The 27,078-nt window shown below is 42.1% G+C and overlaps 2 protein-coding genes across 16 annotated transcripts in view; both read left to right on the top strand.

Moving 5' to 3' along the window:
* On the top strand, positions 1-23,087 carry LOC106579583 (WD repeat-containing protein 48). 2 transcript variants are annotated; one of them, XM_014159625.3, is made up of 19 exons: positions 1-91; positions 6,700-6,840; positions 7,278-7,353; positions 9,357-9,439; positions 9,844-9,973; positions 15,602-15,690; positions 16,290-16,391; positions 16,632-16,856; positions 18,097-18,171; positions 18,385-18,487; positions 19,069-19,166; positions 19,313-19,420; positions 19,529-19,625; positions 19,746-19,838; positions 20,136-20,241; positions 20,474-20,561; positions 20,935-21,011; positions 21,185-21,380; positions 21,637-23,087. In XM_014159625.3, the coding sequence occupies exons 1-19, from the start codon at positions 44-46 to the stop codon at positions 21,730-21,732; spliced, it is 2,031 nt and encodes a 676-aa protein (XP_014015100.1). In that variant the 5' UTR covers positions 1-43; the 3' UTR covers positions 21,733-23,087. The 2 variants fall into 2 exon arrangements, with proteins under 2 accessions (XP_014015100.1, XP_014015099.1); XM_014159624.3 differs by having other exon boundaries at positions 7,275-7,353.
* Positions 23,088-25,297: 2,210 nt separating this feature from the next.
* The window catches only part of LOC106579584 (aspartyl/asparaginyl beta-hydroxylase), a 59,291-nt gene continuing 57,510 nt past the window's right edge, over positions 25,298-27,078 (top strand). For all 14 annotated transcript variants that reach the window (XM_045702728.2, XM_045702725.2, XM_014159631.3 and 11 more), the window contains exon 1: positions 25,298-25,590. In XM_045702728.2, coding sequence (XP_045558684.1) covers positions 25,551-25,590 — 40 coding nt within the window. In that variant the 5' untranslated portion in view covers positions 25,298-25,550. The remainder of the gene's footprint in view (positions 25,591-27,078) is intronic.

Here is a 27,078-nt window from a genome sequence, read left to right as displayed (position 1 = left end):
ACAACCGCCTTATGGAAGTGACGTCAAGCTGTCATCATGTAAGATGGCGACTCATCACAGGCAGAATGCTGCTGGGCGGAGAAAAGTCCAGGTAAATCACTAATGTATCTATCTTGTCATGCAGTTTCATGCAGAGTGAAGATTTTTCAATTTGCATTCATACACGATACTTATCCGCGGAAATGTATCTTTTGCCTGCTCATCCATGGATGTCTTTGAACCCTCAACGTGTGGCGGGCAAGTGCCACCGGTCACTCCTCCCTCGGCTCTGGCATTACTAGCAGAGAGCTAGCTAGTTTAGCTTGCTGCTACTCAATACATTCTGCGGCCCGCTGCAAATTACTCAATTCGGTTGACCGAGACCGTGTCTCGTGTTTAATGGGTTGTCAAGGGATTTGCATGTGAACGTGCGATTGTGTGGTGTTGTTATTTCAGCTAACGAGAGACATTGAAGATTTCCCCCGCGCCCACCCTCACATCACGAGCTAGCTGGTTAGCTAGAAAATCACATCCCCTTTAGCTAGCTATGTGGTATGCAACCAGTCGGATGGTGCAATTATCTTTGTCCGATTACAATTGCATAGGCTTGATCCTATGCAATTGCTCGACGTCAGCAAACTGCCGTCACACACATGCTTTACGAATGATGGCATGCAGTATGTTCAATGATGTTCAACAAGTTAGTGTCCTTGTCTTCTGATGCAATATGATATACTCTGTATCCATTCAATAATGTTAGTTTGTATGTACATTGCCTTCAAAGTATTCACACCCATTGACAAACTTATTATGTTATTACAAATTGGGATAAAAGTGGATTTAGTTGTCTATTTTTTTAAGGATCTACACAAAATATAAAATTGTCAAAGTGGAAGAAAAATGTTATTAAATAAAAGATTCATGAAAGCTATATAAAAAAAACAACAACAATAAATATATATAAGTATTCAACCCCCTGAGTCAATACATGTTAGAATCACCTTTGGCAGCAATTACAGCTGTGAGTCTTTCTGGGTAAGTCTAAGAGTTTTACACACCTGGATTGTACAATATTTGCCCATTATTTTATTTTTACTCTTCGAGCTCTGTCAAGTTGGTTGTTGATCATTGCTAGTCAGCCATTTTTCATGTCTTGCCATAGATTTTCAAGTCGATTTATGTCAAAACTGTAACTAGGCAACTCAGGAACATTCAATGTTGTCTTGGTAAGCAACTCAAGTGTATTAGGTTTGTTTTAGGTAATTGTCCAGCTGAAAGGTGAATTTGACTCCCAGTGTCTGTTGAAAACCAGGTTTTCCTCTAGGATTGTGTCCATTCATTTTCTATCCTGAAAAACTCACCAGTCCAATACATTACCAGTGTTTACAAGCCATTTATGACACTTGATTAGTTTCAGCAACAGTGCCTACATGTTATTGTAAAATGAACAAAAATATAAATGCAACATGTAAAGTGTTGGTCCCATGTTTCATGAGCTGAAATAAAAGATCCCAGACATTTTCCATTCGCACAAAAAGCTTATTTCTCAAAAATGTTGTGCACAAATTTGTTTACATCCCTGTTAGTCAGCATTTCTCCTTTGCTAAGATAATCTATCCACCTGACAGGTGTGGCATATCAAGAAGGTGATTAAACAGCATGATCATTTCTCAGGTGCACCTTGTACTGGGGACAATAAAGGCCACTCTAAAATGTGCAGTTTGGTCACAACACAATGCCACATATGTCTCAAGTTCTGAGGGAGCATGCAATTGGCCTGCTGACTGCAGGAATGTCAACCAGAGCAGTTGCCAGATAATTGAGTGTTCATTTATCTACCGTAAGCCACCTCCAACATTGTTTTAGAGAATTTGCAGTATGTCCAACTGGCCTCAACTGCAGACCATGTGTAACCACGCCAGCCCAGGACCTCCACATCAAATTGTATTGGTCACATACACATGGTTAGCAGATGTTAATGCGAGTGTAGCGAAATGCTTGTGCTTCTAGTTCCAACAGTGCAGTAATATTGAACAAGTAATCTAACAATTCCCCAACAACTACCTAATACACACAAATCTAAAGGGGTGAATGAGAATATGTACATATAAGTATATGGATGAGCGATGGGTGAGCGGCATAGGCAAGGTGCAGTAGATGGTATGAAATACAGTTGAAGTCGGAAGTTTACATACACTTAGGTTGTAGTCATTAAAACTTGTTTTTCCACCACTCCACAAATGTCTTGTTAACAAACTATAGTTTTAGCAAGTCGGTTAGGACATCTACTTTGTGCATGACACAGACAGATTATTTCACTTATAGTTCACTGTTTCACAATTCCAGTGGGTCAGCTTCTGATAGGCTAATTGACATCATTTGAGTCAATTGGAGTTGTACCTGTGGATGTATTTCAAGGCCTACCTTCAAACTCAGTGCCTCTTTGCTTGACATCATGGGAAAATCTAAAGAAATCAGCCAAGACCTCAGAAAAAAATGTGTTGACCTCCACAAGTCTGGTTCATCCTTGGGAGCAATTTACAAGCGCCTGAAGGTACCACATTAATCTGTACAAACAATAGTACGCAAGTATAAACACCATGGGACCACGCAGCCATCATAGCACTCAGGAAGGAGATGCATTCTGTCTCCTAGAGATGAATGAACTTTGGTGTGGAAAGTGCAAATCAATCCCAGAACAACAGCAACGTACCTTGTGAAGATGCTGGAGGAAACAGGTACAAACGTATCTATATCCACAGTGAAAAGAGTCCTATATTGACATAACCTGAAAGGCCGCTTAGCAAGGAAGAAGCCACTGCTCCAAAACCCCCATTAAAAAAGCCAGACTACGGTTTGCAACTGCACATGGGGACAAAGATTGTACTTTTTGGAGAAATGTCCTCTGGTCTGATGAAACATAAATAGAACTATTTGGCCATAATGACCATTGTTATGTTTGGAGGAAAAAGGGGGAGGCTTGCAAGCCGAAGAACACCATCCCAACCGTGAAGCACGGAGGTGGCAGCATCATGTTGTGGGGGTGCTTTGCTGCAGGAGGGACTGGTGCACTTCATAAATTAGATGGCATCATGAGGGAGGAAAATTATGTGGATACATTGAAGCAACATCTCAAGACATCAGTCAGGAAGTTAAAACTTGGTCACAAATGGGTCTTCCAAATTAACAATGACCCCCAAGCATACTGCCAAAGTTTTGGCAAAATGGCTTAAGGACAACAAAGTAAAGGTATTGGAGTGGCCATCACAAAGTCCTGACCTCAATCCTATAGAAAATGTGGGGGCAGAACTGAAAAAGTGTGTGCGTGCAAGGAGGCCTACAAACCTGACTCAGTTATACCAGCTCTGTCAGGAGGAATGGGCCAAAATTCACCAAACTTATTGTGGGAAGCTTGTGGAAGGCTCCCCGAAAACGTTTGATCCAAGTTTAACAATTTTATTGGCAATGCTACCAAATACTAATTGAGTGTATGTAAACTTTTGACCCACTGGGAATGTGATGAAAGAAATGAAAGCTGAAATATATCATTCTCTATCTATTACTCTAACATGTCACATTCTTAAAATACATTTGTGATCCTAACTGACTTAAGACAGGGAATTTTTACTAGGATTAAATGTCAGGAATTGTGAAAAACTGAGTTTAAATGTATTTGGCTAAGGTGTATGTAAACTTCCGACTTCAACTCTACATGTGATATGAGTAATGTAAGATATGTAAACATTATTAAAGTGGCATTATTTAAAGTGACTAGTCATTCATTTATTAAAGTGTCCAGTGATTGGGTCTCAATGTAGACAGCAGCCTCTGAGTTAGTGATGGCTATTTAACAGTCTGATGGTCTTGAGATAGAAAAACAGCTTCTATCTCTGTCCCAGCTTTGATGCATCTGTACTGACCTCGCCTTGTGGATAATAGCGGTGTAAACAGGCGGTGGCTCGAGTGGTTGGTTTCCTTGATGATCTTTTTGGCCTTCCTGTGACATCAGGTGCTGTAGGTGTCATGGAGGGCAGGTAGTTTGCCCCCGGTGATGCGTTGTGCAGACCGCACCACCCTCTGGTTAGCCTTGCGGTTGAGGGCGGTGCAGTTGCTGTACCAGGCTGTGATCTGTAAAATTTGTCAGGGTTTTGGGTGACGGGCTAAATTTCTTCAGCCTCCTGAGGTTGAAGAGGCGCTGTTGCGCCTTCTTCACAACACTGTCTGTGTGGATGGACCATTTCAGTTTGTCTGTGATGTGTACGCCCAGGAACTTAAAACTTTCCACCTTCTTCATTGCTGTCCCTTCGGCTTCTTCACCTGCTCGATCGTCTGAGACCAGCCACCCGGACAGCTGATGGAACTGGGTATGCACAACTGAAGAATTTCTGAAACGGTCTCGGGGAAGCTTATCTGGGTGCTCGTCGTCCTCACAAGGGTTTTGACCTGACTGCAGTTCAGCGTCGTAAACTTCGATGGCCACTGTCACGCTGGAGAAGTGTGCTCTTCACGGATTAATCCAGGTTTCAACTGTACCGGGCAGATTGCAAACAGCGTGTATGGCATCGTGTGAGCGAGCGGTTTGCTGATGTGAACAGAGTGCCCCATGGTGGGGTTATGGTATGGGCAGGCATAAGCTACGGACAACAAACACAATTGCATTTTATCGATGGCAATTTGAATGCACAGAGTTACCGTGACGAGATCCTGAGGTCCATTATCGTTTGCCATTCATCCACCACCATCACCTCATGTTTCAGCGTGATAATGCACAGCCCCATGTCGCAAGGATGTGTACTAGAGGTCGACCGATTATGAGTTAACACCGATACCGATTAATCTGACAATTAAAAAATATATATATATTTGAAATAATGACAATAACAACACTACTGAATGAACACTTGTATTTGAACTTAATGTAATACATAAATAAAATCTCTTTAGTCTCAAATAAATAATGAAACATGCTCAGTTTGGTTTAAATAATGCAAAAACACAGTGTTGGAGAAGAAAGTAAAAGTGCAATATGTGCCATGTAAAAAAACTAACGTTTAAGTTCCTTGCTCAGAACATATGAAAGCTGGTTGTTCAATATTCCCAGTTAAGAAGTTTTAGGTTGTAGTTATTATAGGAATTATGACATGTCGACTATTTCTCTCTATACCATTTGTATTTCATATACCTTTGACTATTGGATGTTCTAATAGGCACTTTAGTATTGCCAGCCTAATCTCAGGAGTTGATAGGCTTGAAGTCAAAAACAGCACTGTGCTTCAAGCATTGCTACGAGCTGCTGGCAAACGCAGTAAAGTTTGAATGAATGCTTACGAGCCTGCTGCTGCCTACCACCGCTCAGTCAGACTGCTCTATCAAATATAAAATCATAGACGTAATTATAATATAGTAAACACACAGAAATACGAGCCTTTGGTCGTTAATATGGTCAAATCCGTAAACTATCATTTCAAAAACAAAAAGTTTATTCTTTCAGTGAAATACGGAACCGTTCCGTATTTTATCGAACGGGTGGCAACCCTAAGTCTAAATAATGCTGTTACATTGCACAACCTTCAATGTTATGTCATAATTATGTAAAATTCTGGCAAATTAGTTCGCAACGAGCCAGGCGGCCCAAACTGTTGCACATACCCTGACTCTGCGTGCACTGAACGCAAGAGAAGTGACACAATTTCCCTAGTTAATATTGCCTTCTAACATGAATTTCTTTTAACTAAATATACAGGTTTAAAAAAAATATACTTCTGTGTATTGATTTTAAGAAAGGCATTGATGTTTATGGTTAGGTACATTGAAACGATTGTGCATTTGTTAAATCAGCACCCGTTTGGCGAAGTAGGCTGTGATTCGAGGATAAATTAACCGGCATCGCATTGATTATATGCAACGCAGGACAAGCTAGTTAACCTAGTAATTTCATCAACCATGTGTAGTTAACTAGTGATTATGTCAAGATATTTTTTAACATTTTTTTTTATAAGAAATTTAATGCTAGCTAGCAACTTACATTGGCTCCTTGTTGCACTCGCGTAACAGGTGGTCAGCCTGCCACGCAGTTTCGTCGTGGATTGCAATGTAATCGGCCATAATCGGCGTCCAAAAATGGCGATTACAGATTATTATGAAAACTTGAAATCGGCCCTAATTAATCAGCCATGCCGATTAATCAATCGACCTCTAATGTATACACAATTCCTGCAAGCTGAAAATGTCCCAGTTCTTCCATGGCCTGCATACTCGCCAGACATGTCACCCATTGAGCATATTTGGGATGGTCTGGATCAACGTGTACGACAGCGCGTTCCAATTCCCGCCGATATCCATAGACTTCGCACAGCCATTGTAGAGGAGTGGGACAACATTCCACAGGCCACAATCAACAGCCTGATCAACTCTATGCGAAGGAGATGTGTCGCGGCCCAAACTGATCAATGAGGCTAATGGAGGTCATGCCAGATACTGACTCGTTTTCTGATCCACGCCCCTACCTTTTTTAAGGTATCGGTGACCAACCGATGCATGTTTTCCCATTCATGTGAAATCCATAGATTAGGGCCTAATGAATTTATTTAAATCGACTGATTTCCTTATATGAACTGTAACTCAGTAAAATCAATGTCAAGGATTCACCAGAAACAATCCCAATCCATCTTCATTTTGTTATGTGGTTCAAATTGCACTCATATCCAATTCTCTGTGCAGGTATCCTATGTGATTAGGGATGAGGTGGAGAAGTATAACCGCAATGGGGTGAACGCCCTGCAGCTCGACCCGGCCTTGAACCGCCTCTTCACAGCTGGCCGAGACTCCATCATTAGGATATGGAGCGTCAACCAGCACAAGGTAACCTGTCCGTCACCTACACACTTAGGATGGCATCCTGCCAGGTTATCTTGACCCTTTGAACCCTTTCACTCTAGGTCACGCTGTGATAGTTTCCACTAAATAACACAGCCACAAAGTCAGATTTCACAGCCATAAAGTCAACATTTGTTTATTGCTTGCATCCTATCACTTTTCAACTGTATTGGAGGAGAGGCTCCAAGGTCCTGCCCCTCTGACTTTGTTCTCCAATATGGGGGAGATGTGACGTGTCAAGTAAAGAAAAATTGAGAAAGAGCTGATATGTCAGATGTATAGATGTACAGACCCAATATCCATGGTCAATGTTCAAATGAAAAGCGCCAAGCTTTTTGTTGTGCTGTTATTGTAATTGATTGTCATAGAATACTTGCATAAACCCAATGATATTGCAGCATAAGTCTTATTTATTGCAGCAGGACCCGTACATTGCATCGATGGAACACCACACGGACTGGGTCAATGACATCGTCCTCTGTTGCAATGGGAAGACATGTGAGTCAGTGTGACGTGTTAAGCCAGAGTTTAAGTTCTCTAAGAAATTCTCTGAGAACAGAGCCCTACCCGTCAGAATGGATAGCCTATATTTTTTATTATTAAAGAATGATCACTGAAACAGAACTACATTTTAGGACATATCCATCACATGCAAATTGGCAAAACCGTTTTATGGATATTTGCTTGTACAGTGCCTACAGAATGGATTCACACCCCTTGACTTTCCACATTTTCTTTGTTACAAAGTGGGATTTAAATGGATCAAATTGTCATTTTTTGTTAACGATCTACACAAAATACTCTGTCAAAGTAGAAGAAAAAAATCAATAATATATTTTTGATTAAAAGTATTCAACCCCCTGAGTCAATACATGTTAGAATCACCTTTGGCAGCGATTACAGCTGTGAGTCTTTCTGGGTAAGTCTCTTAAGAACATTGCAAACCTGTATTGTACAATATTTGCCAATTATTATTTTTTAAACTCTTCAAGCTCTGTCAAGTTGGTTGTTGATCATTGCTAGTCAGCCATTTTCAAGTTTTGCCATAGATGTTCAAGCCAATTTAAGTAAACTGTAACTAGGCCACTCAGGAACATTCAATGTTGTCTTGGTAAGCAGCTCTAGTGTATATTTAGTCTTGAGTTTTAGGTTATTGTCCTGCTAAACGGTGGATTTGTCTCCCAGTGTCTGTTGGAAAGCAGACTGAACCAGGTTTTCCTCTAGGACTTTGCCTATGCGAAGTCCTTATCCTAAGAAACTCGCTAGTTCTTGCCGATGACAAGTATACCCATAACATGAACTAAATATAAATGCAACATGTATTGGTCCCATGTTTCATGAAGTGAAATAAAAGATCCCCCAAATGTTCCATCAGCACAAAAACCTTATTTCTCTAAAATGTTGTGCACAAATGTGTTAACATCCCTGTTAGTGAGCATTTCTCTTTTGGTAAGAAAATCCATCCAGGTGTGGCATATCAAGAAGCTGATTAAATGTCATAATCATTGCACAGGTGCACCTTGTGCTGGGGACAATAAAAGGCAACTCTAAAATGTTTTGTCACACAACACAATGCCACAGATGTCTCCAGTTTTGAGGGAGCTTGCAATTGGCATGCTGACTGCAGAAATGTCCACCAGAGCTGTTGCCAGAGAATTTAATGTTTATCTACCATAAGCCGCCTCCAACATCGTTTTAGAGAATTTGGCAGTACGTCCAACCAGCCTCAACCGCAGACCATGTGTAACCATGCCAGCCCAGGACCTCCACATCTAACTTCTTCACCTGTGGGATTGTCTGAGACCAGCCACCCGGGCAGCTGATGAAACTGAGGAGTATTTCTGTCTGAAATAAAGCCCTTTTTGTGAAGGTAAGCTCATTCTGATTGGCTCGGCCTAGCTCCCCAGTGGTTGGCCATGCACCTTCCAAAGTGTCATTTATAACTTCACCACGATCAAAGGGATATTCAATATCTGTTTTTTTTTGCCCATCTACCAATAGGTGCCCTTTGCAAAGCATTGGAAAACCTCACTGGTGTGTGTAGTTGAATCTTTGTTTGAAATTCACTGCTTGACTGAGGGTCCCACATAATTATGTGTGGGGTACAGCGATGGGGTAGTCATTCAAAAATCCTAAAGTTATTTAGGCTTGCCATAACAGAGGTTGAATACTTATTGACTCAAGACATTCCAGCTTTTATTTTTAATAAATTTCTGAGAACATAATTCCACTTTGAGATTATGGGGTATTGTGTGTAGATCAGTGACACAAAATCGAAATTTAATCCATTTCAAATTCAGGTTGTAACACAACAAAATGTGAAAGTCAGGTGGTGTGAGTACTTTTCTGAAGGCACTGTATATATTTTGAATATTTTGCAGTCTGGTACAGTTAAGCCTGCAAGCCATTTTTATAAATAAATTGTCATCTTGTCGCTTTTTAAAGCCATATTACCTTTTCCTATTGATCCTGTGTCTGAATAATCTCACTCTGTATTCCAGTGATATCTGCTTCCTCAGACACCACAGTGAAAGTCTGGAATGCGCATAAGGGATTCTGCATGTCCACATTGCGAACACACAAGGTAAGCAATGCCATACTGTATACTGATGGCTCCAAAATACCACACCTCTTATCCCATTTCAAGTGTTATCACAAAGGCCTGAATGCTATCTTGAGATAAGTACCCATAACTTCCGTGTTCATACATCTTCGTTTGAGATAAATGCATATTTACATATTATACATTTTTAGTCAGTTATCAGACGCTCTTATCCAGAGCGACTTACAGTAGTGAATGCATACATTTCATGCATTTCTTTTCCTGTACTTTAAAGCGAAAGTTACGATACAACTTTATTTCTCTACAGCTGCATTAGATTTAGCATGCACATTTCAAGATGCGTGCTTTAGCCTAATCAGAACCAAAATCTAATTTTAAAAGCACTGAGACTTGGCATCAAAACCCTATGGTTTTGTCTGTACCAGGACTATGTCAAAGCCTTAGCCTATGCCAAGGACAAGGAGTTGGTGGCCTCAGCTGGGCTGGACAGACAGATCTTCCTATGGGACGTCAACACACTAACAGCACTGACTGCCTCCAATAACACCGTCACCAGTGAGTATGCTCTCTCATCTGGATCATGTTCATTCAGCACCAAACTGAAAAAAAGGACTAACCGGGGGAGGGATTACCTGGACTCCAATAAGAAATACTAATTTTATTTTCTTCTTGCAAAATGTTTTCAAATGTTTTCTGTTGCATGCCCTAATGAACATAACTCAGCTACCATGTCATAGGCACACCCTGGACCGAGTATTTTAAATGTTCACTGGACTACTTGGAATGTACTGTACAGATCTAGATAGATGTACTGTATATCTGGAGGAATCGCTCGTTGAAGACGATATCTGTGTTCGAATACTCATACTAACATACTATTTGTGACGTAAATTGAGTATGTAGTAGGCTTATTTGTCATAGTAATCGATATAGTAAGTATGCCAAAAGTTTCCAGATGTCCTACTAAATTCACAAAAATACGAAGTATACAGGCAGTCGACACTATTTCCGTGCATAATTCAGTTCTTCAAAAATGGGCGTGGCTTCACAACATTTTCAGATTTGAAGATGCAGCCGAAGTCCGATGAGAGCGGATACAAATTAATTGCTTTAACTAATTATGACAAATGTTAGGAAAATGTTGAGCAATATAATAAAGTAAGGCCTTTTCAAATAACTTACATTACACCTTATGTTGGCTGTCAATTTGTTAGCCACGCTAGCCTTACAAACAGCATATCATTACAGCAGTTGCTTGTATGTACCGTTATGTTAGCTACTAATACATAAAACTTGCCAGTATATAAACTATATACTATCTAACTACCCAACGTTTATTGACTTCATTATTCACGTCATTCTTAGCTAAGTGGTATAGTCGTTGTGCGTTCTCAGTGGACATTGTTAATGAAGTTGTAAGATGTCTAGCTAGTATATACGCATTAAGTATGTAGTATACAGTATGTTTACATTTACATTTAAGTCATTTAGCAGACGCTCTTATCCAGAGCGACTTACAAATTGGTGCATTCACCTTATGATATCCAGTGGAACAACCACTTTACAATAGTGCATCTAAATCTTATAAGGGGGGGGGGGGGTTAGAAGGATTACTTTATCCTATCCTAGGTATTCCTTAAAGAGGTGGGGTTTCAGGTGTCTCCGGAAGGTGGTGATTGACTCCGCTGTCCTGGCGTCGTGAGGGAGCTTGTTCCACCATTGGGGTGCCAGAGCAGCGAACAGTTTTGACTGGGCTGAGCGGGAACTGTGCTTCCTCAGAGGTAGGGGGGCCAGCAGGCCAGAGGTGGATGAACGCAGTGCCCTTGTTTGGGTGTAGGGCCTGATCAGAGCCTGAAGGTATGGAGGTGCCGTTCCCTTCACAGCTCCGTAGGCAATCACCATGGTCTTGTAGCGGATGCGAGCTTCAACTGGAAGCCAGTGGAGAGAGCGGAGGAGCGGGGTGACGTGAGAGAACTTGGGAAGGTTGAACACCAGACGGGTTGCGGCGTTCTGGATGAGTTGTAGGGGTTTAATGGCACAGGCAGGGAGCCCAGCCAACAGCGAGTTGCAGTAATCTAGACGGGAGATGACAAGTGCCTGGATTAGGACCTGCGCCGCTTCCTGTGTGAGGCAGGGTCGTACTCTGCGAATGTTGTAGAGCATGACCTACAGGATCGGGTCACCGCCTTGATGTTAGTGGAGAACGACAGGGTGTTGTCCAGGATCACGCCAAGGTTCTTAGCACTCTGGGAGGAGGACACAAGGGAGTTGTCAACCGTGATGGCGAGATCATGGAACGGGCAGTCCTTCCCCGGGAGGAAGAGCAGCTCCGTCTTGCCGAGGTTCAGCTTGAGGTGGTGATCCGTCATCCACACTGATATGTCTGACAGACATGCAGAGATGCGATTCGCCGCCTGGTTATCAGAAGGGGGAAAGGAGAAGATTAATTGTGTGTCGTCTGCATAGCAATGATAGGAGAGACCATGTGAGGATATGACAGAGCCAAGTGACTTGGTGTATAGCGAGAATAGGAGAGGGCCTAGAACAGAGCCCTGGGGGACACCAGTGGTGAGAGCGCATGGTGCGGAGACAGATGCTCGCCACGCCACCTGGTAGGAGCGACCTGTCAGGTAGGACGCAATCCAAGCGTGGGCCGCGCCGGAGATGCCCAACTCGGAGAGGGTGGAGAGGAGGATCTGATGGTTCACAGTATCAAAGGCAGCAGATAGGTCTAGAAGGATGAGAGCAGAGGAGAGAGAGTTAGCTTTAGCAGTGCGGAGAGCCTCCGTGACACAGAGAAGAGCAGTCTCAGTTGAATGCCCAGTCTTGAAACCTGACTGATTAGGATCAAGAAGGTCATTCTGAGAGAGATAGCAGGAGAGCTGGCCAAGGAAGGCACGTTCAAGAGTTTTGGAGAGAAAAGAAAGAAGGGATACTGGTCTGTAGTTGTTGACATCGGAGGGATCAAGTGTAGGTTTTTTCAGAAGGGGTGCAACTCTGGCTCTCTTGAAGACGGAAGGGACGTAGCCAGCGGTCAAGGATGAGTTGATGAGCGAGGTGAGGTAGGGGAGAAGGTCTCCGGAAATGGTCTGGAGAAGAGAGGAGGGGATAGGGTCAAGTGGGCAGGTTGTTGGGCGGCCGGCCGTCACAAGACGCGAGATTTCATCTGGAGAGAGAGGGGAGAAAGAGGTCAAAGCACAGGGTAGGGCAGTGTGAGCAGGACCAGCGGTGTCGTTTGACTTAGCAAACGAGGATCGGATATCGTCAACCTTCTTTTCAAAATGGTTGACGAAGTCATCCGCAGAGAGGGAGGAGGGGGGGGGAGGGGGAGGAGGATTCAGGAGGGAGGAGAAGGTAGCAAAGAGCTTCCTAGGGTTAGAGGCAGATGCTTGGAATTTAGAGTGGTAGAAAGTGGCTTTAGCAGCAGAGACAGAAGAGGAGAATGTAGAGAGGAGGGAGTGAAAGGATGCCAGGTCCGCAGGGAGGCGAGTTTTCCTCCATTTCCGCTCAGCTGCCCGGAGCCCTGTTCTGTGAGCTCGTAGTGAGTCGTCGAGCCACGGAGCAGGAGGGGAGGACCGAGCCGGCCTGGAGGATAGGGGACAGAGAAAATCAAAGGATGCAGAAAGGGAGGAGAGGAGGGTTGAGGAGGCAGAATCAGGAGATAGGTTGGAGAAGGTTTGAGCAGAGGGAAGAGATGATAGGATGGAAGAGGAGAGAGTAGCGGGAGAGAGAGAGTGAAGGTTGGGACGGCGCAATACCATCCGAGTAGGGGCAGAGTGAGAAGTGTTGGAGGAGAGCAAGAGGGAAAAGGATACAAGGTAGTGGTCGGAGATTTGGAGGGGAGTTGCAATGAGATTAGTGGAAGAACAGCATCTAGTAAAGATGAGGTCAAGCGTATTGCCTGCCTTGTGAGTAGGGGGGGAAGGTGAGAGGGTGAGGTCAAAAGAGGAGAGGAGTGGAAAGAAGGAGGCAGAGAGGAATGAGTCAAAGGTAGACGTGGGGAGGTTAAAGTCACCCAGAACTGTGAGAGGTGAGCCATCCTCAGGAAAGGAACTTATCAAGGCGTCAAGCTCATTGATGAACTCTCCAAGGGAACCTGGAGGGCGATAAATGATAAGGATGTTAAGCTTGAAAGGGCTGGTAACTGTGACAGCATGGAATTCAAATGAGGAGATAGACAGATGGGTCAGGGGAGAAAGAGAGAATGTCCACTTGGGAGAGATGAGGATTCCAGTGCCACCACCCCGCTGGCTCGATGCTCTAGGGGTATGTGAGAACACGTGGGCAGACGAAGAGAGAGCAGTAGGAGTAGCAGTGTTATCTGTGGTAATCCATGTTTCCGTCAGCGCCAGGAAGTCTAGGGACTGGAGGGTAGCATAGGCTGAGATGAACTCAGCCTTGTTGGCTGCAGACCGGCAGTTCCAGAGGCTGCCGGAGACCTGGAACTCCACGTGGGTCGTGCGCGCTGGGACCACCAGGTTAGAGTGGCAACGGCCACGCAGTGTGAAGCGTTTGTATGGCCTGTGCAGAGGGGAGAGAACAGGGATAGACAGACACATAGTTGACAAGCTACAGAAGTGTTGTTAGTATGGGTATTCGAACACAGCTAATGTCTTCAAGTACACATCAATTTGAATGATGGCCATGGGTATCTTTACCGGTCTTTAACCTCTTGGGGCTAGGTGGGACGCTAGCGTGCCACCCGTGGTGCACTCCATCAACAGCAGGTGCATTTCAAGAGCGGCAAATTTGAATCCAAATAAATGTCAAAATTCAAATTTTTCAAAAATACAACTATGTTACACCATTTGAAAGATAAACATCTCCTTAATCTAACCACGTTTTACGATTTCAAAAAGGTTTTACGGCGAAAGCATAAATTTAGAGTATGTTAGGACAGTACATTTACAAGAGTTGTGTGTAATGTTTTGTCAAGTCAAAGACAGGGTCACCAAAACCATAAAACCAGCTAAAATGATACACTAACCTTTTACAATCTCCATCAGATGACACTCCTAGGACATTATGTTAGACAATGCATGCATTTTTAGTTCTATCAAGTTCATATTTATATACAAAAACAGCGTTTTACTATGGCATTGATGTTGAGGAAATCGTTTCCCTCCAATAACCGGCAGTCAAGTCAGCGTCACAAATTAAATAATTAAAATTAGAAAACATTGGTAAAATATTATATTGTCATTTAAAGAATTATAGATTTACATCTTTTGAACGCAATCAACTTGCCAGATTTAAAAATAACCTTACTGGGAAATCACACTTTGCAATAATCTGAGCACTGTGCCCAGAAAAATACGCGTTGCGATACAGACTAGACGTCATGTTGGGGAGATCTAAAATCGAAAATACTATGTAAATAATCCATTACCTTTGATTCTCTTCATCAGATGTCACTTCCAGGTATCACAGGTCCATAACGAATGTAGTTTTGTTCAAAAAAGCTCATCATTTATGTCCAAAAATCTCCGTCTCGTTAGCACATGATGTAAGCCAGCCGGACTTCTCGTCATGAACGAGGGGAAAAAATATATTTCCGTTCGTTCAAACATGTCAAACGTTGTATAGCATAAATCATTAGGGCCTTTTTTAACCAGAACATGAATAATATTCAAGGTGGACGAATGCATAGCCTTTTATAACGTATTGGAACGAGGGTACCCAACATGAAGTAGCGCGCCAGGTGTCTAATGGGACATCACCGTTCCATGGCTCTTGTTCGGTCAGATCTCCCTCCAGAAGACTCAAAACACTTTGTAAAGGCTGGTGACATCTAGTGGAAGCAATAGGAAGTGCCAAAATATTCCTAAACCCCTGTGTTTTTCAATGGGATAGGTTTAAACTCAATACAACACATCAGGTATCCACTTCCTGTCAGAAAATGTCTCAGGGTTTTGCCTGCCAAATGAGTTCTGTTATACTCACAGACACCATTCAAACAGTTTTGGAAACTTTAGAGTGTTTTCTATCCATATATAATAAGTATATGCATATTCTAGTTACTGGGTAGGATTAGTAACCAGATTAAATCGGGTACATTTTTTTTATCCAGACGTGCAAATGCTGCCCCCTAGACCCAACAGGTTAAGTGCCACTGACTGACCAGAAGTCTGTTGAGACAGACCTGAGTGTTGTAACTATGCTGTTGTTGTCTTCTTCTCCCAGCCTCCTCACTGAGTGGGAACAAAGACTCCATCTACAGTCTGGCTATGAATCAGATGGGCACCGTCGTCGTGTCTGGGTCCACTGAAAAGGTGGGTTCTTAAATCACACTTGTATTGATATATTCTTAATGTTTCCAGTGGTGTGATGACATTTGGTGTAATACTTCCAGCTAACTGAAGCTGATTTATTTTACTGCCATTTTCTAAAGTGAGATGTGTTTAAAGGTTCAAAGCAGCCATTTTATCTCAATAACAAATAATTTATGGGTAACAATTAAGTACCTCACTGTGATTGTTCAATTAAAATGGTCAAAAATCAAACAGAAATAGGTTCTTAGCAAAGAGCAATTTCTGGGAGTGGTCTGAGTGGGGAGGGGAAAACTAGCTGTTATTGGCCGAGGGGAACTCTCTTTCTCATTGGTCTATTAACTAAATTACCGCCTGGTGATATCACCAGGCAGTCCAAAACTCCATCCAGCTGAAATTTCAGGTGGTCTTTTCAAACAGTTTTTGTTGGTGGCACACACCATAAACGAGTGTGCCACCAACACAAATGCAGACCTCTGCATGTAAGAGTGCCACCAACAAAAACCTTAACCTATGTTTTTACATTTTTTGGTTTGGCAATTCGAAATTAACTATGTTTTTTTCCCATATACCTCATAAAGAGTGAATGTGTCCTTTTAAAGGTACTGAGAGTTTGGGATCCTCGAACCTGTGCCAAACTGATGAAGTTGAAAGGCCACACAGACAACGTCAAATCATTACTGCTAAACAGGGATGGCACTCAGGTAAGGATGGCCCTTAAAAATCTAATCTTGTCGCTCACTTTTAAAAATGTCAGCCACTGGTACTCTTTTGTGGAAGCCTTATTTTTCATATAGGGACGAAGAGGACTTGACATGTTTTTTAAATACCATTTGGAGGATTTCTGGAATCAGCAGGGAATAAACTGCGAGGGAAGCCTCCAACCTGAAATTTTCAACTGGGATTTCGCATTCCTAATGTTACAGCTCTCTTTTCTCGCCCAGTGTCTCTCGGGCAGCTCAGACGGGACCATCCGGTTGTGGTCGCTGGGGCAGCAGCGGTGCATCGCCACCTACCGGGTGCACGATGAGGGCGTATGGGCCCTACAGGTCAATGAGGCCTTCACGCACGTCTACTCTGGTGGCCGCGACCGCAAGATCTACTGCACCGACCTGAGGAACCCAGAGCTCCGCATGCTTATCTGTGAGGAGAAGGCCCCCGTCCTCAAGGTGAGAGGGGTGTGGTTATTGGGATACTCTGAGCAGAGGGCATGCTAGGAAATGTAGTTGTAAAGTGTGTAACTTGTAGATATTAGGCCTGGATGTTTATTGGACTTAAGTATTTTGAGCCATATACAGTCCAGTCGTAATGTTACAATGTTTTTTCTTATCTCAGCCTTAAAGGCCCAGTGCAGTCAAAAATGTATTTTCCTGTGTTTTATATATATTTACACACCGAGGTTGGAATAATACTGTGCCATTGTGAAAGTGATGATAATGCCCTTTTAGTGTAACATGCTGACCAGACTGAACACGTCGTGTGTGCGAGCTTCGCAAAATGAATGTAGAAATCCATGTTATTCAATTGTTGCACCCGCACTGCTCGCGTGCGCCAACGAGCGTCTGCGTTGCCAAGGGCTAAAATAGAAGTCATTCCTATTTCTGACGCAGATCACGCTGCAAGTCCTGCTTCTCCCATCTCATTGGTTTATAGAAGCACGTACCCACGTGCCATCTTCTCATTGGTTATACCCACGTGGGTGATTGAAAGACGAAATGTTTTGGCGGTTGTAATATTATGGAAGTGTAGATGCCAATCACCATATAAGTTCAACGATGAAAAGGCCTGGAAGGAGGAGAGATGACTACAAACGATTCGGTTGACCGTTTTATGTGTGGATTAAAATTGTCGGGGTAGAGGACCTTGTGCATTTCAGGTAAAATAACAACTCAATGTTTATATCCCAGGACAAATTAGCTAGCAACAGCAAGCTAGCTAAATAGGACAAATTAGCTAGCAAGTGCAAGCTAACTAGCTAAATTGCCATACATGTTTAATGCTTTTCGACCTGTCCCCAAATTAATCTCATTGGTTCAGTGTTTGTTTTGATATTTTAACCTGCATCTCCTAATCGCGTTTGGTGTAGGGGGACAAAATAATTGTATGCACGATAGCGCACGATGGCGCACACGCGCAGCCGGTTTGGGTTCCGTGTAAGAGATGTTTGAAAAGACCACCTGAAATGTCAGCCTGTTTTGGTAGAATGGAGTTTTGGCCTGCCTGGTGACATCACCAAAATTCTTGCTTGAGAAATTGCTCTTTGCTAAGAAGCTATTTTTCTTTATTTTTTATTTTTTATTTAAAACATAGTAAGGTACTAAATTGTTACCAAGAAATGATTTGATATTGAGATAAAATAGTCTGCATTGGACCTTTAAGTGAAGGCTGCTCTGTGGCTCCCTGGTTCAGATGGAGCTGGACCGCTCAGCTGACCCCCCCACGGCCCTCTGGGTCTCCACCACCAAGTCCACCGTCAACAAATGGGTAAGCATCATAGCTGGAGTGGAACAGCAGGGGTTTTATATGAGTAATTGATATGTTAATATTACATGGAAGTAGAATTATACTGGATATAACACAGTAGAAACAAAGAATTCCGTATAGCCTGTGGGTCTCTTCTAAGAGAACCTTGTGTCTGTATACTTTTAATGCAATGTTCACTCCCTGATTTATGTTTCCTGTCATGATTCATTGCAGTCTCTGAAGGGCATTCACAATTTCCGAGCATCTGGAGATTACGACAACGACTGCACTACTCCCCTGACGCCTCTCTGCACACAGCCCGAGCAGGTTGTTAAAGGTAAACATTTAACTTCATAAGTCTCCCAGTCTTTGCATTGCAAATTCTGGTATTTAGAATATAATAGATACATTATGAACACATGCTCTTTCCATGACAGACTGACCCGGTGAATCCAGGTGAAAGCTGTGATCTCTTATTGACTTCTTAAATCCACTTCAGTCAGTTTAGGGGAGGAGACAGGTTAAAGAAGGATTTTTAAGCCTTGAAGCAATTGAGACATGGATTTTCTATGTGTGCCATTCAGGGGGTGAATGGGCAAGACAAAAGATTTCAGTGCCTTTGAACAGGGTATGGTAGTAGGTGCCAAGCGCTGGGGTTTGTGTCAAGAACTGCAACGCTTCTGGGTTTTTCATGCTCAAGCATGGTCCACAATCCAAAGGACATCCATCCAACTTGACACAACTGTGGGAAGCATTGGGGTCAACATGGGCCAGCATCCCTGTGGAATGCATTTGACACCTTGTAGAGTCCATGTCCCAATGAATTGAGGCAATTCAAAATTAGGAAGGTGTTCTTAATGTTTTGTACACTGTACGTTCTAGGCCTAAATGGGTGTTGTGTGTATTTCTGTCCACTAGGCGGAGCCAGCATTATTCAGTGCCACATTCTGAACGACAAGAGACATATACTAACCAAAGATACCAACAACAACGTTGCATACTGGGATATTTTAAAGGTGCGTGCCCATTGCCTTTTGTGTTTTACATTTGGGTTTTCTGCCATCATCCGTCTCTCTGCAATCTCTCTGCCATCTTCCATCTCTCTGCCATCTCTCCATCGTTTGCCATATCGTTTGATTGAATACCTCTTGTCCTCATTCAGGCGTGTAAAGGGGAAGACCTGGGAAAGATGGAGTTCGACGAAGAGATTAAAAAGAGGTTTAAAATGGTGTATGTGCCAAACTGGTTCTCTGTGGATCTTAAGACTGGGGTAAGATGATCCTGCCTTCTTTTTTTACATTGTAAAGCTTTGGACAGTAATAGCAATAGGTAGGACAGTGATTTGCCTTCATTTTAATGCACATATTTCGTTGGGTAGATGTTGACCATCACGCTGGATGAGAGTGACTGCTTTGCTGCGTGGGTGTCGGCCAAGGATGCAGGCTTCTCCAGTCCTGATGGGGCTGATCCCAAATGTGAGTGCTTTTAAAATAAAATGTACTGCCTTGCAAGATCAACTGGACTTTTTACCCACACAAAGTGAATATGGTCCCATATGTGCAGTACCGTCCGTATAGAGTTGTCTTCTCTTCTAGTGAACCTGGGTGGACTGCTGCTGCAGGCCTTACTGGAGTATTGGCCCCGGACACACGTCAACCCTATGGATGAAGAAACCGAGATGAACCACGGTGCGCTGTTACACACACACACAGTTGCAAGAAAGGCATTTCACTGTCCTTGTGCATGTGACATTAACACTTGAAAAACACACTTACATATACTACTGTTATAATGTATATAATAATAATATCAAGTATAATGCAGGCAGCCTTTGTGATATTCTTCTGACGTTATTGAGTTTAATTAAAACTATCAGTGTGTGTGTGTGTGTGTGTGTGTGTGTGTGTGTGTGTGTGTGTGTGTGTGTGTGTGTGTGTGTGTGTGTGTGTGTGTGTGTGTGTGTGTGTGTGTGTTTCTGTCTTCAGTGAACGGGGAGCATGAGAGCAGGATACAGAAAGGTAATGGCTACTTCCATGTTCCCCCTCACACGCCAGTCATCTTTGGAGAGGCAGGGGGAAGGACCTTGTTCAGGTAAAATACACAGCATTACTTACAGTACGTGAAATATGAACATTTTCCATCCATGCTGCTGTTGAAGTCTGCTAAACCGCCCTGTGATAGTCGGACATGGTTGGGAATAGTATTGGTTTTCGTTGAAATACTGTGCCGAGCGGCACTCAATCAAGCTTTTGCCGGTGTAATGGAACCAATGGAATAGTCCCAGAAGTGCAAACCCCACCCATCCGGCCCTCTCTTTCTCTAGGTTATTGTGTCGAGACTCAGGTGGTGAAACTGAGTCCATGTTGCTCAACGAGACCGTGCCACAGTGGGTCATCGACATCACCGTGGATGTGAGCTCTCGACTTATTATTAATGATAAATATTTTACATGTACACTCCCAGTCAAAAGTTTGGACACACCTACTCATTCAAGGGTTTTTCTTTATTTTTACTATTTTCTGCATTGTACAATAATAGTGAAGATATCAAAACTATGAAATAACACATACGGAATTATGTAGTAAACAAAAAAGTGTTAAGCAAATCAAAATATATTTTATATTTGAAATTCTTCAAAGTAGCCACTCATTGCCTTGATGACAGCTATGCACACTCCTCCATGACTGGTACTGTATATGTATCTTCTAACATTACAGTATTATAGCTAATTGTGTAGTGTTGATACAATATGATTCTCATGTATGATTCTTCCCTGTGATTTAGAAAAACATGCCCAAATTCAACAAAATCCCATTCTACCTCCAGCCTCATTCTTCCTCTGGTGCAAAAACCTTAAAGAAGTAAGTACAACATTTTAAACCGACAATCTGTTTTTCTGTTCCTATTATTGTTCTTTGTTCATCCTTCCCTGCAAAACATATTTTCCTAATGGTATCATTCACTTGAACTATTTATCTCACCGTTCAATGTTCTAAGCTTGCAGTTATATTCCAACGTTGTGGTTCTTCCGTAGGGACCGTCTGTCGGCCAGCGACATGCTCCAGGTGAGGAAGGTGATGGAACACGTATACGAGAAGATCATCAACCTGGACAACGAGTCTCAGACGGGGGCCTCGGGGAACAACGACAAGCCCAGCGAGCAGCAGAAGGAGGAGGAGGACGTGGCCGTGCTGGCCGAGGAGAAGATTGAGCTGCTCTGTCAGGACCAGGTACTGTACAGCATACTGTACAAAAACCCTACCTCTTCAAAGAGTATCTTAAACAATCCCCCCCCCCTTTTCTAGCTCTGACTTTGCTGATAGCTACTTTATTGAGGAAAAGTGTACTTACTATGCCTGTGATATGTAGTTGTCCCACCTAGCTATTTTCAGATGAATACACTAACTGTAAGTCCACTCTGGATAAGAGCGTCTGCTAAATGACTGAAATGTATTAATATATGTTCCCACTTTTCGTTGTTTGTAGGTATTGGATCCCAACATGGACCTGCGGACGGTCAAGCATTTTATCTGGAAGAGCGGCGGCGACCTAACCCTTCACTATCGGCAGAAGTCCACGTGAGGTCACCGGTGTCATCTTGTGCTATCCTGACCTCCTCCTCCTTCCTCTGGCACAAAACATGGACTGTTCAAACTCATCCAACCAGATCCATGTGTTAGTAACACAAACCTGTGCTCAACGACTCCTTGTTAGAGCCTTATAACCCCTCAAAGCATTTGTTTGGTCCGTAGCCAGAGTGTCACACAATAATCACTGTTCTCCAATCAGCCAGAACACACAAGGAGAAAGGAAGGTAACTATTGTTACTGTGTACAGTGAATGGACTGAAGACATTTCCAGGGCATTTTAAGGTTCTTTGTCATTTAGGTTTTATTTTATGACGTTTCCTTGCTTCCTTTTTGTTCATTTCTTTCCTTTTTTGTAAGTAAGATTTTTATTGACATGCCCATCTTCCGAGAGAGAAGGCGTGACGACCAGCTTGAGAAAGTCACTATGCTTGGGGGTTCACTTTGTGACATGAGTATGTTTTAGTTTCTGTTGGGGTCCCCCCCCCCATACATTCCTAGAACATGCTTGTTTTCGACCACCTATCACCACCCTTCATCCTCGTCCATGGTTAGGAAAGGGTTTATTGAGGAACATTTTCTGGATAGTCAGGCGACCATTCAAACCAATCAAAGACTTGACAGAATGTAAAGACGTGACGATGTTTATTGTGGGGCTTGTGTGATATTCCTCAGTTACCTTAGTTTGGCAACTGACTGATGTATTGAAAGCTGCTGGGTGAAGCTTCTCTCACCAAATGGACACATACAAGTACACATTCCCCATACTATCTCTTTAGCGAACACTGTTATTAAATTACTGAACCTATCTTTCTTTTTGTAAATAGACTGTCATATTTTATAGGCAACTTGACACAAGTTGTACTTCTGATCATCAGGAACATTATATTTTCTTTTTTTTAGCAAAACCTATGTTATTTTCAAAAGGGTGCTTTCTCATGTAAAAAAAATATCATTAAAATCACAAATGTCAAGAAGCAACAGGTATGTACAATTTAAAGGACCCACTGAATCAGGATGTTTATAGGCTACTGTACTGTATTTGAGAGCAAAGCTAAATTGTTGTCATTGGCATTACCCATGACAGTCTGCTGCTAAATCGGCCTATATCCATTATACACTGACAAAGTTTATGGGGGGATATTCTTGAGGAAAGTGGAGGGAATCACAAAACTTTTTTTTTTTTTTTTTTTTTATGACAACGAAATGAAGACTGTGCTCTCAAACTCCAACAATGTGAGTGGCACAGTGTTATAGCAAATGTATTATAATAAAGAATTTATTTGGTTTTAATCCTAAAGAAACTTTGGTTGTTGAATAATCTCTACATTAAAAAAAGATACTAAAGAATTACATGCCTCTGTATCCACAACCGCTTATGCTCCCAAGTGCTGATTGTAATTTTAATATATATTGTGGGTGCATAAGCGCTTAATAAATTAGCCAACATGACAATGAGAATAACATGCTTTTGAATTTCAGAGAAAGATGAATTGCATTGATCAGAGACTTAAGATCAGAAATCACATTGCCGAATTCCAGGACACAAAAGGCTACCACTTGCAATGTGGAATGTGATATTTGTCATGGAATACAAATGCTGCTGGAAGCAGGAGTGCAGTTGTCATGGTCTGAGCTCTGTCATCTGTGGGTCTGTACATCTGCAAGTATGTGTAAATGCTCAACTATACAGTATGTGTGTGTATATATATATATATATATATATATAAGACATTTTTTGCAATTGTATAGTCATCCCTGAAGCTCTCTTGATCTATATCTCTACAGATTGTTTCCAGGGAGCCCATCAGGGATCATCAACTAGAATCAGCCACGGGACTATTTATTTCTTGAATGGGTGGTCAGGGGACCTGAACATAATTACAAATACTTTGTAGACTGCAAATTGACAGCAAGAAGCCCAAACAGATATAATATTTGAATTTGGGGGCACGGCCGCCAGTTGGGGAACCCTGCATGGTTAGAGCTGACCAATTATTTATATATACACTAGATGACAAACGGGGAGCTGTTTAGAAGCCAACATGGCTCCATCTTGGCACTCCCCATCAATGTAGAAAATATTTTGGAAGCTATAGAAATTCGTTTTTTAACGTCTACATTTGTTTTTGCCATGTTTATTCTATTACAGACACCTTAATAGGCTTGGGCGGTATACCGTATACCAGGGGTATTTGGAAAAAGCCACAGGAGGGTTTTTCTATACTATAAATACCATCAAAACTATAATTTTGAAGTTTTTCAATAAATGTGAATATTTTTTGCGACATTTTTAGTTATTACCTGCAATCAACTTGTGCAATACCTTAGAAGATTGCGTTCATTTCATTTGTCAAATTATTTTAAACTATTTCGTTTACCGTAGTTCCCCAGAACAGTTGAGCCAGTAATGTGTTTGTAAATAGCACAATAAGAGAAAGCAAGCTGGTGAGGCCATAGCGTTCTATATCTATCGGCAAGTCTGTTGTGTGTCGCACGAGTTGGAGTTACACTTGTATGCAATACACTAAATGTTTGCCATCAGATATCTTATAATTGCTTTCTTCCAGAAGTCAAAGAGCTCTGGATGAGGTATCTGTACAGCTGTCATTTTTTTTGTGCTTCCTACTAGCATTTAGCTTTTTTTTATCTCTGTTCTTTTCCCATCTGGTCCGTGTACACATGCATGCTTTTCTGAAGAAAGAGCAGCATCACAACTTTGTTCATTTGCACAATTTCTCTCGTTCACTGTCGCTTATAAATGTCAACACTCACCGAAAATGACATTTGGTAGCTACTAGCTATGCTTGTATAACTTTATGAGCTGGATTTGCTTGTCTTTGCAATTAGTTTATGTCCGTTCTCGCTCGTTAGCCTTTAGCCAACAGCATCTGTGATTTTTCTTTTAGTTAGTGATAATTTTGTTAGCATTCTGGTAATAGAGGCCCAATGGGCTTTTCTCGCACCCCTTATGTGCTTTGCTGGTAATACCGTAAATCCCGGTATGACAATATGAACATCTGGATACCGCCCAAGCCTGCACCTTAATGCATACTTTTAAATTGTATTATGTGAGATAAACATAAAGATTGTAGTAAACTATTTTTGAAAGTTCTAGTTTTATTGTCCCCACTACACCAAAAAATACAAAAATACATTTAATTGAAATACTGTAGAATTCCATTTATTCCCATGGAGGACTGCTTCTTCTGGGGAGTGGCAATATGGCCGATCGGTGGCTTCAAAGACTCTCACTGGCCAATACATAGCAGTACAATCCAGGGTTTAAATACATCACTGTATTTGACCCCCCAGAAGATACTGCAGGCATCCCCATCAGGGACCCAGGCAGAGAAATCCCCGCCTGTCTCAGGTTGGATACTATACAGCCCTCTCTGTCCCTTCTAGGTCCACTCAGCAGCCACCTCAAACACTTTGATGTTTATGTTATGTGAAGATTTTTCGTGATTTTTGCTGTTATCAAAACTGCAGGGCGGAAATCTCTGGGCACTCCCAACAAGTAGTGGTCCAAGCGGTTGAATTACAACAAAAAATAATCCGCAGAAAACTCCGCCCATCTCTCATTCCCTGTCGTGGACTGGCGGAATTTAAGATCAATCAATAGTAAACTGGTTACCATGGACTTTAGCTTGTCGCTCAGTATACATGAGGACATGATTATTTTGTTGGAATAGTAGGTAATAGGAAGCTACCTCTATCAAGGTGGTATCAGCAATTCATTTAGGGAACAAGAAGGGAGTTTACAGGCTAATTATTTGAATCCTTTGAACAGTCAGCATCTGTGCACTTACAATGGCTCCAAGGAAGAATTTCAGAAACCAAGCCAAAAAAGGTCGGTAACCTTCCCTATGCTAACTAGCTAACAGCATAGCTCGTACGCTAAATGATTGTGCAAGTCTAGCTAGTTAAATATTTATTTGCCAGTTATGCAACTGCACGATCACCAGTCAAAGAATAATGTATTTGATAATGTTCTTTCCTCGAGCCAATTGTGCAGAATCTATTTTAAAACGCTACAATGTAGCAACTAGGTACTGTTACAATGTTACAATGTAGCCCCGCTGCTAACGTTCACTGTTGTCCACTGTGTCCGCGGGTTAGTTAATGTCTTCAGTACATTTAGAAGGGAGTTTATATGTTTAGCTATTTGTCTTCTGTTGTTGGTTTAGGCTTCGTGTTTCTCTCTTCTCAAATGATGATGAATGTGAATGATGCTATGTTGGCCTGTGGGGAATGGTCATCAAATTATTCCATATTCCCAGTGCACACCATGTCATTCATCCAGACCATCCCTGGGCACGCATATCTGGTAAAAAAAAAAAACCCGTCTAACTGTTTCATGGATTTTGTGTCATTTAAAAGGTTGCATAACATTTTTCACACTAATAACCTACTCTTAAATTATCTTAGAATAAGAGTGTCTTAATTGAGGACTGAGTCTAAACTAGTGAAAAGTGTCCTGTGTTGTGACTGGTGGATAATAGTTACTTATAACAAGGAACTGTCAATGCATGGATTTTAATTGTGTTTTCATTGCACAAACTGGCTTAGTTTATAGCAAGTATTTCCCACTATAAGTGGGTTTCAATCAGAAGTACAAAGACATGGGAAGTTGTCTGTTGCAGTGCATGGGATGCTATTATAAAAAGTCAACATGCACTGTGATTGTAATATCTAATTGGAAGGCATATCCTACTAATGCTTGGCCCTGTTTGCAGTGCTGTGACCTCAATGGGTTGTTTGTGCTGGTATTGGGAAAGAGACACTGAATCTACAGTAGGGTGTCACAACTGCCAAGGCAACATCAACCACAGACAAATGTTGCAGGCGTGCGTATGTCTGACAGTTCTTCATGGTCCATGCCCTGTAACATCCTTTGTTAGACAGATTGTTGCCGAACTCTTTGGCTGCCATTTATGGACCTACTACTCTGATGCACTCGCCTATTGAAAAAGAGGATGATGATGATGATTATTTGGTTAACACAAATTATGATTAGCCGATAACCTTTATATTTTTATAAACACATGAAGATTAGCCAATGGCCTTAGAGGAAGTCATTATAGTCTTCTGTCATGATGGCTGAAATACACTGAGTGTACCAAATGTCAGGAACTCTTTCCATGACATGGACTAACCAGGTGAAAGCTAGGATCCCTTATTGATGTCACTTGTTAAATCCACTTCAATCAGTGTAGATGAAGTGGAGGAGACAGGTTAAAGAAGGATTTTTTTTAAAGCTTTGAGACATGCATTGTGTACATGTGCCATTCAGAGGGTGAATGGGCAAGACAAAATATTGAAGTGCCTTTGGTATGGT

The sequence above is a fragment of the Salmo salar genome, chromosome 19 (genome assembly GCF_965601325.2).
Source record: "Salmo salar chromosome 19, fSalSal1, whole genome shotgun sequence".
Taxonomy (NCBI): Eukaryota; Metazoa; Chordata; class Actinopteri; order Salmoniformes; family Salmonidae; genus Salmo; species Salmo salar.
Note: the sequence above shows the minus strand (reverse complement) of the source record. Positions and strands in the feature narration are given on the sequence as shown.